The sequence below is a fragment of the Vipera berus genome, assembly GCF_964194415.1.
Source record: "Vipera berus genome assembly, chromosome: 12".
In the NCBI taxonomy this organism is placed as follows: domain Eukaryota; kingdom Metazoa; phylum Chordata; class Lepidosauria; order Squamata; family Viperidae; genus Vipera; species Vipera berus.
In genome coordinates, this window is record NC_138215.1 from 2,197,855 (window position 1) to 2,218,482 (window position 20,628).

Genomic DNA, 20,628 nt, shown 5'->3' on the forward strand with positions numbered 1-20,628 from the left:
GATGGAACCTGGATCTGGTGAATGTGCCTTTTGCAGTGCATCTCAACATAGTTTGGTATTAGCATATTCTGTTTCAAGCTTTACGTGTTTAAATTATGTAATGCATTATTTTAACGAACTGTATTTAATCAGTGTTTAATGTCTTCGTTAGGGATATTTCTGGAACCAAATGTGATTTTACTGTGCAGGTCCAGTTAAGGTAATTGTTTTTCCTATAATCCAATTGCAATGTGCTGTTTCCCTTCTCCTTCACATTCTGTGCCAAACATTGGGTCTATTGGCTTAAATTATGCCAACTGATAGTGACTGTGCATAAAAATGTTCCCTTAATGTTATTCTGTTTCCCTTATCTTTTTCTCTTCTGCCCTATAGTATAAGCCAATCATCCCACATCTTAGCCTATCCAGTTGTTCAGGATTGTCTAATCATCTTCTGTCTATATATCGTGCCTAATCTAGCTGGGGATGTATAGTCCAGTCGGTCTAATGGACACCAAAGTTCCTTCACCAGTTGCTTTCACTTAGCTCTAGCAGAGAAACTGGGTTTTTCTCTGGCTTGTTCCTCCATAGGCCGTCTCTCCCTTCAAGAAGAGAATGTAGGAGCAATTGACAGCGCTTGATGCAGTTCAATGGCTATTTTTAAAGTAGCACTTAGTTCTAGTGAGGGTTTTTTATTTCATACTTAATACTTTGCCTAGCAATTTTGATGTTTAAATCCATGCTGAAGTTTCAAGCTCAGCACGAAAGAAAATTGCTAAGTGAAGATCTAAGCATAACCCACCTTTCTTGCCTTGAGTTGATATAAGTTCGCTTATTTGTTGGGTTATAATTAAGTACAGTATTCTGTGTTTGACCGACTCATTTAGTGACTGTTCACAGTTACAGCAATGATGAAAACCTTTGCAGGTCTGTAAAGCAAAGGAAAGTTCAACTAAGGTCATAATGGTTACGGTTTTACTTAACGACCACTTCATTTAACAACCAAATTACCAGTCTGAAGTGTGGTTGCTAAATGAGAAAGCGATACTTGTTACCCCATCGCTATTTCGTAACCACTTGTTCTCCTAAGCAGTATTTGTGAGAAGCTAGAAGTTGGCTGCTCCATGAATTCTGCAGGCAGAATTATGTCCCTTGAGACCTGGCTTTTGTTTTGCCAACATCTTGGGTTGGCACCATCTCAGACCCTCGAGGAGATCTAGCTCAGGCTGTGTTGCAGATTAAGCATTGACAAGGAACACCTAGTTTGTAAGTAGGTTGGAGCTATACTCTAAGCTGGAGAATCTTACTTAAGGATGAACCAATGTAGCAGCAAAAATCCCCAAAGAGTGGGAAATATACTTGGTGGTTCCCTTTTCTATAAAACTTGGCAGGCTTGTTCTGGAGAAAATATAAGTAGTAAAAGTATTAAGATCTACATATTCTACACATTCTGTACTTTCCTTTTCAAAAGTATTGTTTTTTATACTTCTGCCTTACCTTTTATTTAAGAAATCCAAGATGGCAGCCATCAACAACCTAATAAGATACCTAAGCCAAGATTCTCCTGCCTTTTGGTCACTAGGTGTATTTGGAATTGTGAAAGCATGTTGTATATGTCAGTGTTTCTCAACCTTGTCAAGCAGAGGTTGTCTAGACTTCAACTCCCAGAATTCCCCAACCAGCATATGCTGGCTGGGGAATTCTGGGAGTTGAAGTCCAGACATCTGGTATGTGTTATAGCTACCTTGGCAGTGTTGGTCATATCCTCAATCGCTTTCCTGTTTTTATGTGCAGTCACAAAGCAAAAGGTAAAATGGAGCATGGAACCTAGAGATGTTTAAAACTATCTTGTGGACTTGAGTTCTAATTAAAAGGAGGTAATTGGCTTAAGGTTGCCACTCTAATGTTATATCTGCAAGAGGATATAATATGCCACCCTCCAGTCTTGGTATGATAGTATAATACAGGTAGTCCTTGATTTACAACAGTTCATTTAGTGACTATTCCAAGCTACAACGGCACTGAAAAAAGAGAGTTATGACCATTTTTCACACCTACGACCGTTCACATGGTCACATGAGCAAAATTCAGATGCTTGGCAACTAACTCATATTTATGACGGTTGCAGTGTTCTGGGGTCACGTGATCCCACATTTATGACTTTCTGACAAGCAAAGTTAATGGGGAAACCAGATTCACTTAACAACAAACATAACAACTGCAGTGATTCACTTAACAAAGGTCATAAAAATGGGGCAAAACTCACAAATGTTTCACTTAACAACAGAAAGTTCAGGCTCAGTTGTCATAAATTGAGAACTACCTGTACAGTGACTCACAGGAGATTAGATTCCACGTTAAAGATAGGTCTCTTAAATACTGAAAACCTTCCACACAATATTAGTTAATGACATTCATTATATGTATACCTACACCTATATGTATATCTATAATTACAGGATTGTTGTTGTGGGGGGGAATAGGGGGAGGAAAGAGTATTAGGTATATTCACCACCTTTAGTTATTTTTATGGGATAAAAATAAAATATAAGATAACATATAACTGAACTTCGTCATATCTTTAGGTTTTGCTTATCTGAAACCAGTTGCCCACAAGAAGATCACTTCCCACCAAATCTTTGTGTGAAAATTAATGGAAAACCTTGTAGCCTTCCGGTAAGTGTCTCCCCAAATCTGACTACTATAGTCTTCTTTTTCATAAAATAATCCATGTGGGAGCTATCTAGATGGTTTGTGGTATAATAGATGGAAAGTCCTTATAGTCTTGATCTTTGCATTCAGTGGTGCATTTGTTGACATGCAGAAGTTACTTGAGTTATTCTGTCTCTTCTACTTACAGTTCTTTTGAGGCAAAGTCTCCCGAGAGTCAATTCAATTTCTGGTGATATTGCAAACATGACTAGTTAGCTTTTTTGTCAACAATATGGAAGTGGTTATTATTCCCTTATATGATTCTTTATTTTTACTTCCCAGTTTAGCCTACTGCCCTGGGGTGTCCTATTAAACTCTCATCCCATACACATTGGTCTCCTAGGAGTTGGTGCTCACCTCCTGGTGACTTCGTGGACATGTTCATTGAATCTTTTTTTGCAACTAAGTACCAATGAAACCTGATCTTGCTTAGCTTTTGAACTAGGCAAAATTGGTCAGGTCATCTGTTTCAAGCCCTCTGTGTATATTAAGTGGAATTTTAAAAAAATTAAAAACATAAAAACTTGATTTTTCTCATATAACATATTCTATTCAGTAGTGCCCGAGAATTGACTTTCTTCTTCCGTATTGTCTTGGCTTTTTTGTAGTATGAAAAGAATTGCTGGTCTTTGACTAGTTATAGTTATCTGTGAATCTCTATCAATGTATCTCTTAAGGGAAGTTAGGGGTGTATGGATCTCATCTTAATTCCCTACCAACAAAAGGGACATAATGAACTACTTCAAATATTGATGTGGGCTCAAGCAAGGTCACAAAAAATGAGACGTTGCTTTCCATAGTCATTTTCCTAATGGTAACTTGAATTATGGTGTTTCAGGGTTATCTTCCTCCAACTAAAAACGGGGTTGAACCAAAGCGACCAAGCAGACCAATCAACATTACTTCACTGGTGCGACTATCCACAACCGTTCCAAACACAATTGTTGTCTCTTGGACTGCAGAAATAGGAAGAGTAAGTAATGTTTTTGATACAGAGCAAAATGATTGGGAAAAGGGATTGTTACATATAGCCAGTGAATCAAAGTAACTTTGTCTGAACTTAATGATTTCAAGAAGTATTTCTGGGGCCTTTTGTAGATTGGCCATGTCTTAGTATATCTAGTCAGGTTGAAAATAGCAGGACCAAGTCAACCTGCTGAGGCTTCTGGTGCAGATCTGGTCATTTTAAGAATACCTTTTTTCAGACTTTTTAGTGCAAGTGGAACCGATTACAAAGGGAGGAGGTGAGGTGCTATTTACTCTGTGTAGTCAAACAGAGGCTGGCCATGTCTTTGTTGGAGATGCTTAAGTCTGGATTTCAGCCCCTGGGGCAGGTAGATGGTTCTTTCCAACCCTGTGATTCAATGACATCCACGTTTGCTCCTCACAGCCAACCTAGCGATGTTTCTGGAATGTGTCAGATTCCTTTGTAAAGGTGAATCAGGCAGGGCTTGGATTTCCAGACATTGGCTTTTCAACCCAGGCAAAGGGATAAGCTTGGTGTTCTGCTTTCTCTGTTGTTTATCAGATTTCTGTAAAACCACTTGAGGCAAATTGCTTCTTTAGAGTTATGCTGGCAGTATGCAATTTGATAATTTTCTCTCTTGACCAAATTGGACTATTAAAGGGATGTGTGATACAGCTCTGTGTAAGCTAGATATTTTACAAATTGTGGCAGCTTAATAAACAATATTCAAATTAGAAAAAAGGGGAAATGGAATGTATATCTGTATATACATGCATTTGTATATATGAATGTTTGTATGCAGACACAGACACCTAGTATTGGTACCCCTCTACTTTGTCCCCAGAGAATCACAGCTTGCTGTGAAATACGTTGAGCTGGAAATAAGTACCTGTTCCATCATTCTTTATTCCATAGTTAATAGAGTTGATACTTTGCTTTTGATATATGACTTGACATATAGTTGTAAATAATAAAATAGACAAAGATGGCACAGAGGTAATTATTGATACCTCTAACCCACTATTTCCCTTCTGAGTCTCTTTTGAGAAAATCAGGACTTTATATAGTTTTGAATAAGAGTTCTGTACCTCTCAACTGGCAATTTGTCTTGAACAAACTGCTCCAGGTATCTTAATTTTGATGGATTCCTTCTTCCAACTCTGAGTCTCAACTCTTTCCACAGATGTTTTATGGGATTCAGATCATAGCTCATGGCTGGCAACTTCAGAACTATCCAGTGTTTGTTTTTCAGCCGTTCTTGGGTTTTCTGAGATATATGTTTTAGGTCATTATCCTGTTGCAGCACCTATGACTGAGTAGCTTTTAAGACTGGGCATTATATTTTTGTTCAGAATGCTTGATAATCTTCTGATTACATTGTGCCCTCTTCCCAAAGAGTTCTAATTCTGTTTCATCTGTCCAAAGAACATTTTTCTACAAGGATTATGGCTTGGCAACATGCAGGATTTGTGATTTTCTTTCAGAAGTGGGGTCTTCTTTGGTCTTATACCATTTTTATCTATCTTATCTATCTTATCTATCTGTCTATATCCGTCCATCCATCATCCATCTACCTACCTACCTACCTACCTACCATATTTGTATACAGTGGAGGCCACTTTTAGTCAGGCAGTGACAGATGGGGAAACTTTATATTGCTGAACAGGTACTCAAATTATCATAATAGAACAACCGGTGTGATCACTTAGTGAACCTGTATTTGCTATGAGCCAGTTTTACTGAAAACTGGAAGTAAATGCTGGTGGGGTTTGTTTGTTTGTTTGTTTGTTTTGGTAAAACTACGAAGAACGGCTGCAGGACGTGGGTTTGGCTAGTCTAAAGAAAAGAAGAAATAGGGGAGAGATGATAGCAGTCTTCCAGTATCTGAGGGGCTGCCACAAAGAAGAGGAAGGGGTCACATTATTCTCCAAAGCACCAGAGGGCAAGACAATAAACAATGGATGGCAACTGATCAAAGAGAGAAGCAACCTGAAATTAAGGAGAATCTTCCTGACATTGAGGACAATTGTTTATTCAATTAACCAGTGGAACAGCTTTTGCCTCCCAACGTTGTGGGTGCTTCATCACTGGAAGTTTTTAAGGAGAGACTAGACAGTCACTTGTCTGAAATGGTATAGGTTCTCCTGCTTGAGTGTGGGGCTGGACTAGAAGACCTCCATGGTCTCTTCCAGCTTCTATTCTATTCTATTCTATTCTATTCTATTCTATTCTATTCTATTCTATTCTATTCTATTCTATTCTATTCTATTCTATTCTATTCTATTCTATTCTATTCTATTCTATTCTACTCTACTCTACTCTACTCTACTCTACTCTACTCTACTCTACTCTACTCTACTCTACTCTATTCTATTCTGTGGTCACATGAGGGCAGGAGTCTGCAAACCTCCGTAAACACAGGCTGGTTGCTAAGCACCCAAAGGGCGCTCACGTGTCTGCTGGGAGGCAACCATCAGAAATTTGAATTCAGGTCATAAGTGCCTGCCAAGTAGGTCCGTTGGAACTTCAAACGGTCCATAAGTGATTAGTCATAAATCAAAAACTACCTTATGGAGTTTAGCCAGGATATTTTTGAAGCCTTCCTTGGTTTTTTCTCCACTATTTAAATTACCCTTCTGTTCAGTCTGGGCCAATTTTTCTATTGTAGCCAAGTGCAGGCAAGAAGGGCTACAGTCCCAGGGACCTTCATTTCCTTGATCATCTGAACAACCACAGTCACAGGAACGGCTCTTTCGGTTTGCAGCCTCTTTACCCTCCCCATCTTGGCTCTTGTTTTTCATCCTCCTTGGGCAACTCTGCTTTCCTTTCCCTTGACCTCCTTCGCTGTGCTGTACCCAATGATACAAAGAACGCCAAATCAGTACTTTTCTCCATTTAGAGAGTCCTAATGATTGATGTGGGATTGAAGACTCGTACACTACCAATTAAAATAATTACTCTTCTGGAATGATCACTAAAATCTAGTGATATTGTTTTAATTTCTAAGGAGTACCAGTAATTATGTCCATACTTATTTCATTTATTATCAAGAATACTTTAAGTCACCATCAAAAGCTAAGAGTCTGCTCCATGCGCTATGGAATAAAGGATGGATGATGCCATTTCCTTGTGTCAGTTTCATCTTTTTTCACATCAAATTGGGAATCTTTGGGGAGAAGTGGAGGGATACCAATACTTGTGGCTGGCTATATATATATAAGTTACTGGTGTTTACTGTAGAATAATGAAACTGGACTGAAATAGCATCAGAATCCAATCCAGGCATCTTTGAACAAAATTTTATCTTGAGATATTTGGCCTTAGGAAAACAAGGATTTTAGACTTCAGACTTTTTTTTAAATGTAATCAAGTCAAACCAATTTTATGTACTTATTGTACATTAAAACCACAACTACATCCACATACCAAACAACAGAAAATACAAGAAATCTTCAAAAAATAGTTATATATATAAAAGTTTTTTATAATCACAAGTGCTTGATATTTTGTCTTGACTTCAGTACCTAGCTTGCTAATATATATTAAGTTCCTTCCTCTCTACCTCGATTTTATAGCCAATGATAAAAGCCATGTTCTAAAATAAACTGAGTCTTCTTTCTCTTTCATTTTCAATGTCAATCTATCCATTTTTGCACATTCTAAAAAATTTTTAATTAACACTTCCTCCATTGGTAGATCTTCATTTTTCCAATATTGAGCACATACAATTCTTGCTGCATTTAAATGTAAAATTAAAAATATACACTCTTTCTCATAATTTCCTACAATTATGCCTAACAAAAATAATTCTGGCTTAAACTCTATATGTTTTTTTGTCATTTTCTCTAACCATGTATGTATTCTTAACAAAAATCTTCTGGCTTTAGAACATGTCCACCAAAAATGGTAATAAGTGCCTGGTTTTTGTTTACATTTCCAACAATTGCTTGATATATTTTTAAACATTTTTGGTAACCTTGCGGATGTTAGATGCCATCTATAGAACATTTTGTATAAATTTTCTTTGTACACTACCGCTTTTGTTATTTTAGAATTTCTTTCCCAAAGGCTTTGCCATTTTTCTAGTTAGGATGCTGAGCTTGTTGATCAGAAGGTTGGCAGTTTGGTGGGTCAAATCCCGAGTGCCGCATAACAGAGTGAGCGCCTGTTACTTGTCCCAGCTTCTGCCAACCTAGCAGTTCGAAAGCACGTAAAAATGCAAGTAGAAAAATAGGGACCACTGTGGTGGGAAGGTAACAGCGTTCCGTGAGCCTTTGGCGTCTAGTCATGACCACAGAGAAGTCCTCGGACAAGCGCTGGCTCTTCGGCTTTGAAACGGAGATGAGCACCGGCCCCTAGAGTCGGAAACGACTAGCACGCATGTGTGGGGGAACCTTTACCTTTATATTATGTCCAAAAATTTTTGCCCATATTATCATTGTTTCTTTAACTTGTTCCTCTTCCATCTTTAAACTGAGCATATATTTATAAAGTTTCTTAATCAATTTTTCAGCTGATGTCAGTAATATTCAGCTGATGTCAGTAATTCTATCTGTTCTTTATAAAATCCAGATATTTTAACATCTTTTCCATATCTCATTTGGATTTGCAGATATGGCCACCATGATAGGTCAATACCCTGTTCTTTCACTTCTTGTTTGTTTTAATTTTCCTTCTTTATTCAAAGTGTCTTTATAAGTGACAATTTTCTCATAGTTTATTAGGTTTGGGTAAACAAACACTTCCATTGTTGAAAGCCATCCAGGTATTTGCATATAGATTTTCGCTTTTATTTTTTCCCATTCTAGCAAAAATGCATTTCTTATGTAATGATATTGAAAGTATCTGTGAATTTTATTTTTCCCGTACCATAGAAAGGCATGCCATCCAAGTTGTAGGTCATGTCCCTCTGGATATAGTAATCTTCGATCTCTAAGAGTTATCCATTCTTTTAACTATGTTAGAACGGTTGCTTGGTAGTATAGATTCCAGTCTGGCAGTCCAAATCCTCCATTTTCTTTCGCTTGAAGCATTTTCAATTTTATTCTAGCTTCTTTTCCTTGCCAAATAAATTTCAGTATTAATTTGTTTAGTTCATCAAAGAAGTTTCCCCCCACTTTTATAGGTATTGTTTGAAACAAAAAAAGTATTTTTAGTAGAATATTCATCTTCACTGTTGCTATTCTCCCCAGCATTGAAAGTTTTAGGTTTTTCCATTTTTCCAAGTCTAGTTTTATTTGTTTTAATAGTTTTACGTAGTTGTCTTCTTTTATTGTTGCACATCTTGCTGTTAAGTAGATTCCCAAGTATTTAATTTTTCTGACTATTTGAAGACCTGTTTTTTCCGATAATTGATTTTTTTTTTCTGTAAGGTTTTTAGTTAACTCTTTAGTCTTTTCTCTATTTATTTTCACTTTGCCACTTCTCCAAATTCTTCTATCTTTTTCATAAGCTTAAAGCTTGTCTCAAGAGGCTCTTCTGTATAAAGACTAAATCGTCTGCAAATGCTTGTAATTTGTATTTTTCATTTTTTATTTCCAGTCCTTTAATTTCCATATCTTGCCTAATATTTCTATTTAATACCTCCAATGTTAGTATAAATAGCAATAGAGATAGTGGACATCCTTGTCTTGTGCCTTTTTTAATATTGAAATTTTCTGTGAAATCTCCATTTACAATTACTTTAGCTGTTTGTCTATAATAAATTGTTTTGATTATATTTATAAAGTTTTTTCCAAAGTCCATTTCATCTAGTTGTTGAAACATAAATTGCTAGTTTACGTTGTCAAAAGCCTTCTGTGCGTCTAGAAATATTAACGCCATCTGTTTCCCTGGGTGAAGTTCATAGTATTCCAAAATGTCTAAAATCATTCTTAGGTTATTTTTTATTTGTTTTTTAGGTAGGAAACCATTTTGATATGTATGTATAAATTCAGTCAAAAATTTATTTAGTCTTTCTGTTCTTATTGAAGCAAAAACTTTGTAGTCCACGTTTAATAAAGATGTTGATCTATGTATAATTCTTTATTTGCGTCAGGTCTGAGTCTTCTTTGGTATTAAAGTGATATTAGCTTCTGTCATGTATTTGGTATTTTAGCCTCTAAAAGTACTTCATTATATAGTTCTTCCATTATTGAACTTAAAGTATCTTGTAGAGATTTATAAAACTCTATGGGTAGTCCGTCTGGGCTTTCTTTTAATAATCTCTGTCATCTCCATCATTGATATTTTTTCATTTAAAATATTTTGTATATTCTCTGGAATTTTTCGTAAATCTGCTTTTTTAATATAGTGCTTTATATTTTCTTGTGGAGTTTCCTCTGTATGGTAAAGTGTTGTAAAAGTCTTAAATTATTGTTTTAACTGTGTCATTTCAAAACTAAATCTCCTTTTGAGTCTTGTAGTTTATCACTTTTTTCTCTCTTTCTTTTTTCAATTTATATGCTAGCCACCTCCCCGGTTTATTAGCATTTTCAAAAAAATTCTGTTTGGCCCTTTTAATTCGTTGCACCATTTTTCCAGCCTCTGCTAAATTTATTTTATGTTTTATTAGTTCCATTTGCTTTTTAAGTATTTTCTTTTGTGGGTCTATTTGTAGTTCTGATTCTGTTGTTTTTTCTTTCTTCTGTTTCGCCATGCAGGTTATAGAGAACCCTCTGAAGTGCCCAGACACTCCGAAGGGATGCTTCTTCTTCTTCTTTATTTATTTTAAAAAAGAATTCCATTTCCTTTGTTTCTATTTGTATAAATTCTTTCTCTTTTAGTAAAGATTTATTGATAGACCATCATAATTTTTTCTCAGTTCCTCTCCAAGTCATCTTTATTGGATTGTGATCCGCCTATATATTAGGTTCTACCTTGATCTCTTTTATGATCGTGCTTAGTTCAGGACATATCCACAACGTATCAGTTCTGGACCATGATTTGTGTTTATTTGAATAAAAGGATTTTAGTCTTCAGACTAATTTTGCTTTTAATTTAATCAAGTCAATCCAATTTTTACGTACGTATTGTACATTAAAACCACAAACTACATCCACGTACCAAACAAACAACAGAAAATACGAGCAGTCTTCAAAAAATAGTTTTATAATCCTTCTGAGCAATCCCTGATGGCTGCAACGTATACGTAGTGACTTCCAAAGTGTTTTGATTGTGTAGGTTGATAAGATATACAAAACATAAAATCTATCGGCCAGATTTTGGCATTTGTTAGAGAAGAAAATGTGTAACGAATATCTTCTAGTTACGGTTTCAGTTACTTTGGAGCCACATCGCTCTATCCTTCCTGGATATGGTAATTTCATATATTTTCCTGGGAAACTGCTGGATGGTGCACAGTGATCTGTTAAATGACCACATCCTACAGCCTAACCCTCTATATTTGTTCTAGGTGGAAATAATAAAAATAACTTATTATTTACCATATCTTCCAAAAGTCAGTGAGAATTTTGCTTCTAATTCCAAACTTCATGGGAATTTGGAAATAATAAAATGCATTCCTGATAGGTAGACCAACGAGTTCTTTCTCGTGTTTTCCCTGCAGTCTTACTCGATGGCTGTCTACCTTGTCAAACAGCTGTCCTCGTCTGTATTACTACAGAGGTTACGAATAAAAGGCATCCGGAACCCCGACCACTCCAGGGCACTAAGTACGTCTACTAGATGCAAGCTCCCGGTCTCCAATAATTGGAAGAGAAAGACACTGCAATGACGGTCCCCCTTATTCTTCTTTCATTGTTTTAAAATGTTTAAGTGTCTTAATATGTTTTTGAATTGTAAGTTGCCCAGAGTCATTGACTGAGATGGGCAGCTATAGAAATTGAATGAATGAATGAAGAAATGCAGGCCGAGCAGTTCCTTAAAGTCAGCATTGGTGACCTTCCACAGCTGTAAATTGGGCCAGCGCAGGTGGTACCCCTTCCTGCTGACGGCCGGGCAGGCAGAGGTTCCGTTTTCTGGGGCGGCCAGGTCTGTTTTCTCAGGTGAGCAAGGAGACCTTGCAAAAGAAACCTTCCTGAACTGTGGCGGCTACCTGGCCTGGCCTGCTTTTCTCTTGTCCTCAAGAGGGCTGAGTTCCACTCACTCTTGGTTCAACATCCTGTGGAGCAGAGGTCCCCAACTTTTTGGGCACCAGGGACCGGTTCCGTGGAGAGAGCTTTTCCACGGACCGGAGGGTGCATTGTTTTGTGTGCTGCCTTGCATCCCCCGGATGGGGCTTTACTTGTTTGTGCGGACCATTTGCTAGCATTCTGCAGCCCGGTACTGGTCCACGGACCAGGGGTTGGGGACCCCTGCCGTGGAGGATTTTACTGTCAGTTCTTCAACTGATTCGCTCAAAACCCGTTCTGACTTGAACTCAGGAAATGCACCAACTGGCTCCTTGGCTCCATTTGGCTGTTAGGTACCTTCTGATGGACGTTTCATTTTTGTTTTCTTCCTTCTTGACAGTCAAAGAGAAGCTGACAGCAGATCCTGACAGTGAAATAGCAACAACCAGCTTAAGAGTTTCTCTTCTATGCCCAGTAAGTGTGTTTCTTTCTACAATTCTTTCCTCATTGTATTAAGTACAGGTAGTCCTCAACGTATGACCACAATTGAGCCCAAAATTTCTGTTGTTGAGTGAGACATTTATGAAGTGAGTTTTGCCCCTTTTATGACCTTTCTTGCCACAGTTGGTAAGTGAATCACTGCAGTTGATAAGTTAGTCACCCGGTTATTAAGTGAATCTGGCTTCCCCTATGGACTTTGATTGTCAGAAGGTCGCAATAGGGGATCACCTGACACACACACACACACACACACACACACACACACCCAGGACAGTGCAACCATCAGAAATATGAACCAGTTGCCAAGCATCTGAGTTTGGATCACATGATCATGGGGATGCTTCAAAGGTCGTAACTGTGAAAAATGGTTGTAAGTCACATTTTCAATGTTGCAACTTTGAACAGTCACTAAATGAACTGTTGTAAGCCGAGGACTCCCTGCATCTACTATACAATGTCACTCTGAATGTTAACTCACATGTCTGGCAATAACGCCTCACTGGGAAGATGAGGGTCATTCTCTCTGGGAGAAGTTGAATGAATTCATTCATGCATACATTCAAGGCAGAGTTTGCCTTCAACTCTCCTGTTCATCTCTTTGCTTTCCTAGAGGGTTTTATTTGGCCAAAAAGGACTCTTCTTTTGTTAAGCCAAATTTTCTTTGTATTTCAGACTTAATTATTCAATTCCCTTTTTTTCTCTTTTAAAAGCTTGGCAAAATGCGACTAGCAATACCTTGCAGGTCTCTGACTTGCTCACACCTTCAGTGTTTTGATGCCACCTTGTACATTCAGATGAATGAAAAGAAGCCGACTTGGGTGTGTCCTGTCTGTGACAAAAAAGCACCCTATGAACATCTAATAATTGATGGGTGAGTACCTTTCAGAAGCCAGGAATAGTTGGGAATCATCTGTTCTAGATAGAGTCCTTCTGGCTGCCAAGGTACTAAGTTGTACTTTGATGCTGCCTTTCCATATTAGGTCTCAGAGGTTGAACATTGCTTATTAGATATGCCTTCCTGTGTATTCAGGATGATCTTTAAGGAAGCTTCTGTTTTATAGGTTGTTTATGGAAATCCTGAAATATTGCACAGACTGTGATGAAATTCAGTTCAAGGAAGATGGGTCATGGGCTCCTATGAGATCAAAAAAAGAGGCCCAAGAGGTGACCACATCTTTTAATGGTGTAGAAGGTGAGCTTCACAGTAACGTGTCTGCTTTTTAAAACATTTTTCCTCTTTGTTGCTTTGTGTAGTTCATGATTGTGCATTATGTGACATATGGCTTCAACTTACTGTGATTTCAACATTTGATTGTTCCTAGGCTGCTTAAGTTCTTCTGTGGATCACCAGGTGTCTTCTCATCAGCCAAATAAAAATAAGAAGGTTGAAGTAATCGACTTAACCATTGACAGTTCATCAGATGAAGAGGAAGAGGAACCCCCTGTCAAGAGGAGGTGTCCCTCACTGTCTCCTGTGTCACCTATTAACAGCAAGAGGTGAGATAGTGACCAAAGGTAGAGGAAGACAGGTAGTTCTTGGCTGCCAAAAGGTACTTGTGACCCAGTTCTGAAGTTACAGCAGCCAGTGGCCCTTCCCCCGCTGTCACATAAGCACATTTTGGGTACTGAGCAACTAGCCCACATTTACAGTTGTTTGCAGTGTCCCCTAGCCACGTGATCACAATTTACAACGTTATTTGCCCAAACCTGGCGTTTAGTTCAATTTTTCAGCAAAACCACCCGATAGCAAATAATGGGTTCACTTAGTGACCAAGAAGGATACTTTATGACCACAGTGGGTGCATGTAACTGCCACAAAAAAGTCATAAAATTGTGTCCAGTTGTTTACAACCATCAGGACTTACAACCGTAATGGATAGATTCCATAACACTGTAAGTCGATTATTACCTGTACTGCAATTTGCGGTTCCAGGTAGGATGTGCAGATGGAGTTCTTGCTTTCATTTTGGGATCCTCATCAAATCATGTCCACTGAAGCATGGTTTTGGGGTGACAAAATAGGGTTTCTTTCACATTCTGTGAAAATGGCCGATAAACTTTAGCTTTCATGAAAAGGTGGCATATCTGCAGATCACACTGGCAGCCTTTCACTGCCCCATATTCTGATTGGGTCATCCCAATCAGGTTCATGTCCCGTCAAGACTCTGCTGCAGAAATTATACAGGGAATTCCACTTGCCCTTCCCCACGGGGAGAGGTAGACCCACAGCTGGTGGCCTTTGGAGACACAGAGGAGAAATGGATGGGTGAAACCTGTGTCAAAATGCTGATGGGTAGCAGCACAAGGCTTAATAAAAAGCCATGGAAGAGAAGTAAAGAATCGCGTAGCTTGTTTCATGACAGAGGAAGCACTTGCTCCTTTGGCAAGAGGAAAATGCCAACGTCTAGTTCTGAATCTCGTTGGCTGTTGGTGTGGAGGAACCCGCAGCTGTCTTGTAACTGACTTCTAGGTTTTCTTTTCTAGCCTTCTAGGTCTGCCCCACCAGGTCTCCCCTGTTTCAAGGACTCCCAGCCTTCCAGCGGTCGACCCAAGCTACATCAACACCTCCCTTCTGCAGGATTACAGGCATCCCTTCCATATGACTCCCATGCCTTACGACCTCCAAGGTAGACGGCTGGAGATGGAAGCTGGGACTTTCTGGGAAACGACAGGATCTTGCCTTTGGGCCCCTTTGTGTGGAATAAATGTTGAAGCTGGACTACGTGTTAGCTAAATTCTGTCATTCCCCCCCCCACCCATTCTGTTAGTTTGCTTTGATGTTTAATAAAAGCCCCGGGTCTACAGTCTGAGGGATGGATGAGGCAAGCGGGGTCCGCTGGGATCATTTCCAGATCAGCCTATTCAGAATAAGCATCTACCTGAAAGGAAGAAAGTATCTTGCAGTGACTTGGTTGGTTTTTGGAGACAAACACACACTTATTGAACTGGGCTTTTTGTCATATGGACGGAGGAGAGTTGCAAGAAAAGAGAAATATTTTATTTTGTTTATTACTGCAATTTATATGCTACTGGATGGGTAGTCTAAATATTTGGGGTCACATTGTGTGCAAGAAGGGGGCACCCTGACCAGCCCTTCTCGTCCAGATCATCCAAAACTGCCCCATCCAAGGTGGGCGACAGCTGACACATGAAATATCACTCAGCAAAGGGCCTGGAAAAAGTGAACTGTGACTGTTTTTCACACTTATGGCCGTTGCAGCATCCCCACAGTCACGTGATCAAAATCTGGGCGCCTGGCAACCGGCTCACATTTATGACGCCTAGTATCCTGGAGTCCTGTAATCATTTTTTGTGACTTTCTGACAAGCAAAGTCAGTGGGGAAGCCAGAATTACTTAACAACCTTGTGACTAACACCACCTTGTGACTGCAGTGATTCGCTTAACAACTGTGGCAAGAAAGATTGTAAAATGGGGTAAAACTGACTTAATAATTGTCCTGCTTAACAACAGACACTTTGGGCTCAATTGTGGCCATACGTCGAGGATCTACTTGCATTTGGTTCAGCCTCAGATGTTGCCATTTTCTCTGCTAAACTCTGTTTCTTTGAAGAAAGTGAAAATATCTTCATTTTGTTCCCCACAGGTTTGGACTTCTTTTCTTTCTTACCAGGAGACAATCAGGTATGTTGTGTGTTAATTTATTTGCAGTATTCATATATTTCCAGGATCTCCAAATGATCCCAGCATTTTAGAGTGTAGAAGTACACTTAAAACAATACATAATATAATATCCCTAATTATCCAACTAACCTAGTCATCTTTATGGTTAAAGGTACAGGTAAAAGTTACCTGTAGCTACTGAGGGAATTTGATGTGACTGACAAATTCTCCTTTGCAAGGCAATAAATATCTTGGTGTACTAAAATGCCCTAATTTGATGACACAGGTTGCGTAAAATTGTGCCAATGAACTTCCGAAAGGAGAGCTGTTCTGCCTTCCCGTTCTCTTCCCTCTTGCCATCAAATGAGTTTCCAAGGGGCCTCTGCCTTCATTCAGAGGCTGTGACTGATATTCCCAGAGCATCAGCCTTCCTCTCTGGCTTCCGAACATCGAAAGATGCTCTTTTTTTGCCCCTGGTGCCCTGACTCCAGATCTGAGATTTAGCAGGGCCTTTCCGTGGCCTGGGAAGCCTCCAAGTCTCTTTCCAATGATCCGTCTTTGGGGTGAGAGTAGAAAGTGCCTGGGTGTCCTTGATCCTCCCTGGTTTCAACAGCCTTCTGTCTCCTTCCCAGCATTACAGCACTTCCATTTTGGCAGCTGCAGCCGCCGCCGTCTCCACTTCTGATGATCAAGAACTCTTGCACTCCCGGTTTTTCCCGTACACTTCGTCGCAGATGTTCCTGGACCAGCTGAACACAGGAGGGAGCGCCACTCTCCCCGCCACGAATGGCAGCAACAGCGGCAGCAACAGCAGCCTCGTGTCCTCCACCAGCATTCGGGAGGCCCACGGTCACCCCGTGGCCAGCAGAAGTAACACAGACCCCACATCTCTCTTCGGCGTCATCCCAGACATTATTTCTTTGGACTGAGCTTGGTTGAGGTGTCTCTGGACTCGTGGGTGAAGAGATTTGCAATTTTGTTTTACCTTATTTTTGTTTAGAAATGCAGATAAGATTTTCCTTTTTTGTAGGGGAAAAAAAGACGTGTACAGAGAACAAAACTATATTTTCAGTTGTACTTTTGTATATAAACCTAAGGTAATTTGAGTGGCGAAAAACAAACAAAAAAATTACAAAAGCTCCCAACATCATTGCTTGGGATTTGGAAGACTTTCCCCCTCCCTATTTGTCTTGTGCGCTGGTGGGCTTGTTTTGAAGCTTTGACTCTGAACCACATAATTTTTTGTTTGTTCACAGCAGGGCTAATGGGGAAAATGGTGCACTTGAAACCTTGAACAGTATAGAGGACTTCTGGTTCTTGAGGAAACAGACGGCATCCACCCTAATTGGAGAGAATTTCTCCTTCCTTAGGATAGGCTGCATTGGCAAAGTTTCTCTGCACAAATGCTTTGAATCAGATTCAGTGTTTGCAATTGAATCGGACCTTCCTGCTTTTCTGCTCTGTTTATCCTGAAGTGGGACGGAGGCACTTTCAGTTACCGAAATTCCATAGCATTTCCTTGTGTGAGCTGGAGGTAGGTTTTTGCAAAGTGGCTGTTTGTTCTGATGTGGACCCATATTTCTTCTCTGGATTGTTTTTATTAGCTAGCTCTGCCTTGGTTTGATCATAATTCAGATTTCACGGTTCTGCTCTTTGCTAACTCTTTGCCAGTAAGGAGCTATTCCACTCCGTTGCATGAGACCAAATGTCTTCTTAAAATCTTAAAGGCACACTTTGTTGAGATAGTTCCTTGGCATTACTGTGGCAATTAAAAGGTTGTGTCTAGAGTGTTAAAGACAAAGAAAGTGGTGGAATTCTTAGAATGTGTTTACTAAATAGACCCAACCCATCAACATTTAAGTGGAATAATGTAATTTCAATGAGTTTATTGTGCAGCTGACAATGTCAACAGCCATTGTATGCAGCAAGGTCCAATCCTAGAAAAAATTGGGGGGGGGGGCTTGGGAAAATGTGCCCCATTGAGTTGAGTAGGATTTAGTAAAACTAATATTTGAATAGATAATCTCTAGGATTGGGCTAAAGAGTGGCCCATTAAAATGTGACTAAAAGTCGTACCTTTTGTATTTCAGCTTAGTGGAAAATAACAATCTATAAGATTATTATCCCTCTCCTTCAAAACATATTAAATGACTTCAGCATTTTTTATCTGTTAAGTTCTTCTGAAGGAAGACGTGGGCCCTGCCCTGTTAGCATTTGTAAATCGCACACTGAGGGATGAATGTTTAGTTAGAAAACATTTTTTCAAATTGGCTGATTTTTGAAAAAGCATTTTTCCCTAATTAAATAACAAAACATGGAAATTGGAAGATTTTAAAAGGAAAATGACGGGGAAGTCAAGTGAAATTTGCTGCATGCCAAAATCTGTGTTGAGGTTGAGATTTTATAGCTCCTCTTTAAAACCAAGGTTTAAAAACGCTGGAAGCAAATTGGTGAAACAAGCCTTTTCATTCGCCTTAATCAGAAGGCACCTTCGCTGGTTCTTTGTCTGCAAATGACAGCATTTTTTCCAAACTCTTATTTTCAAGACTGTCTTTCAGTGAAACTTAAATCAGTGACAAGCTACCAATTTTTAATCTTAAATGTTTTTTTATATAGACCTCAGAAATGTTATATTGGATTTTCTGAAATACATCCCATTTGCCATTTGAATTTTAGGAATGTTTGTTTATATGTATATGTGTGTGTATATATGTATTTATAGATATGTGCGTGTGAGAGCGAGGGTATGTGTTCTGTTCCATGCATGTATTCTATTAATGTTTGGCCAATACGTTTCCTTGCTAGTTTCTAATTTACTAAATGGCAGTAAAGGTTACAAGAAACAAGTAGAAAACAGTAATATTTTCTAAATTCACTATAGCTTGGGGCATTAAAATTAATACTGGCTTAAGGATTATACCTTAATGTTTAAAATGTATCCTCTCTGTGTCCCAAGGGAAGATTGGCAATAGCCAGACGTCTGGCTGCAGAACAGGACTGGCACCATTCTCTTGAAAGTCTGCGGCTTTCGATTTGACATTTTTTCATAGTCCAAATAATTGTTTTAATTAAATACTTTACATATATGTTAGAATAACACACCATAGCACGTTGTAAGATGTGCGCTTTCCAGGTTGTTAAACTAAGGAGTGCGGGCACAGTGTGTGTAAAAATGAGTTGAAGTCACGCTCTGTTTATTTGTGATGGAGAATCAGCACATGTACAGTAAATGCATCAGGCAAGTAGCCGTGTGAAATTTGTTTGCACTGACCGTGACTCGTACGTACTGTGTGTGATCTGCGTGTATATCAGGCCCCTTCTGCATCTAGCTTAAGAAGCTGAATTTATGCACTGCTTTGAGTGCGTTGGTGGAGAGGATGTTGAGCTTTTTCTTGGGGTGACGAAGGTACATTCTGGACTTGAGGTCTGTCAGAAGAACTTTAATTCTAGTCTAATGAAGCATTCGGCGTTGCTGGAAACAGAACTTCCTCCACGTTAAATTAACTTGATAATTATGGAACGAAAGGTACCTCCTGCTGGTACTCCAGTTTTTCAACGAACCAAATAAAAACCATCTCTGTAAAGGGGTGGGAGAGGTTGCACCTGAAAGCAGCACTGGACATTTTGAATGTGAGATAGTAAATACCATCCCAAACGGAAGCCGGAGGGAGTGAATGCCACTCGTCTTCTCCTATAAATCTTAAGAAAACTGGGCAGTTAATTAAGGCAGAACATGCATCAGACTTTGGGAGTTACTGCATATTTTGATTACAGGGTTCTCTTCTGTAGCAAGATGTCCTTGCCAAGCTAATTTTTGACAATTGTAGAATTTTTCAGGGAAGCAAAGGGGTCTGTTTTGCTTAATTTAACAATATAAGATATATTCTATGGATTTCATTTTTGTATGTTGGCTTTTGTGGGGGAGGAGGCTCACTTTTTTCCTACAGAGAGAGTGTGGATGTGTGTGTGTGTGTGTGTGTGTGTGTGTGTGTGTGTGCTTATTACTTGTACATCTGGTTTGAACTTTGTGTGCATTGTGCTTGTGTGTGTGTGTGTACACACAGATGCAAGATTCTTCTATAATAAGAGTGATTTTCAATCACTTCTGTGGGCATTAACTAGATGCATCATTTTCCTTGTTAAAAACCTGAATGCAAAACCAAAATTGCAACCAAAACTCGCAGTATTTTAATGGCATTTGCATATTTCTTTTTTTCCCTTCTGAAGCATAACCAAAGTGTCAACCTGGCCGATTCTTACTAGTAATTCTGCTGTACTTTGGCTAAGCTTTCCCATTATATTAAACATTTCATAGCTTTTTCATAATTTAAAATTATGGTCTCTTATTTTACTTTTCTTCGGTAAGAGCTTTGATTTCTATTGAACTAAAACTGCCAGAGGCCCCCAGTGTGTACTGCTGTTAATTGTTCTGATTAACAAAAGGGAAGAACCTATGTATATAAAGTGAAAAACAAAAAAGCGATTCCATATACTCAGATCTGTGATTCATTGCCTTAAACTTTCTCCTAAGTTTCCATACAGCATGCCAAACAAGTTTTAAAAAGTGGCTTTTAAAAATGTATAGTAGACCAATGTCAGTTTGTATAAAAGTACCAAGTGAAAATATTTATTACATGCATTGGAAGAGAAATGGTTTACCCTATTGAATGTTACTTGTTTATGTAAAACATCTTTAGATGTAATAAAAACATTATTATGTTCTCTCTTGTGGAATAACCTGTTGTGTATGCACAATATAGACTGGGTTTGCAAGAGACAAATTCTTGGCAAATATGT

General features: G+C 38.8%; 1 protein-coding gene across 5 annotated transcripts in view; it reads left to right on the forward strand.

The window, feature by feature from the left end:
• Positions 1-20,552, forward strand: part of PIAS1 (protein inhibitor of activated STAT 1) — a gene marked incomplete at its 5' end in the record, with an annotated part of 79,611 nt that extends 59,059 nt beyond the window's left edge. For 4 of the 5 annotated variants that reach the window (XM_081337334.1, XM_081337336.1, XM_081337335.1 and 1 more), the window contains 11 exons: positions 152-199; positions 2,564-2,654; positions 3,529-3,663; positions 11,204-11,309; positions 12,109-12,182; positions 12,920-13,080; positions 13,271-13,401; positions 13,532-13,706; positions 14,694-14,836; positions 15,815-15,852; positions 16,464-20,552. In XM_081337334.1, the coding sequence (XP_081193460.1) occupies positions 152-199; positions 2,564-2,654; positions 3,529-3,663; positions 11,204-11,309; positions 12,109-12,182; positions 12,920-13,080; positions 13,271-13,401; positions 13,532-13,706; positions 14,694-14,836; positions 15,815-15,852; positions 16,464-16,760 (1,399 nt within the window). In that variant the 3' untranslated portion in view covers positions 16,761-20,552. The remainder of the gene's footprint in view (positions 1-151; positions 200-2,563; positions 2,655-3,528; positions 3,664-11,203; positions 11,310-12,108; positions 12,183-12,919; positions 13,081-13,270; positions 13,402-13,531; positions 13,707-14,693; positions 14,837-15,814; positions 15,853-16,463) is intronic. The other variant, XM_081337338.1, reaches the window with a different exon arrangement.
• Positions 20,553-20,628: the final 76 nt, after the last annotated feature.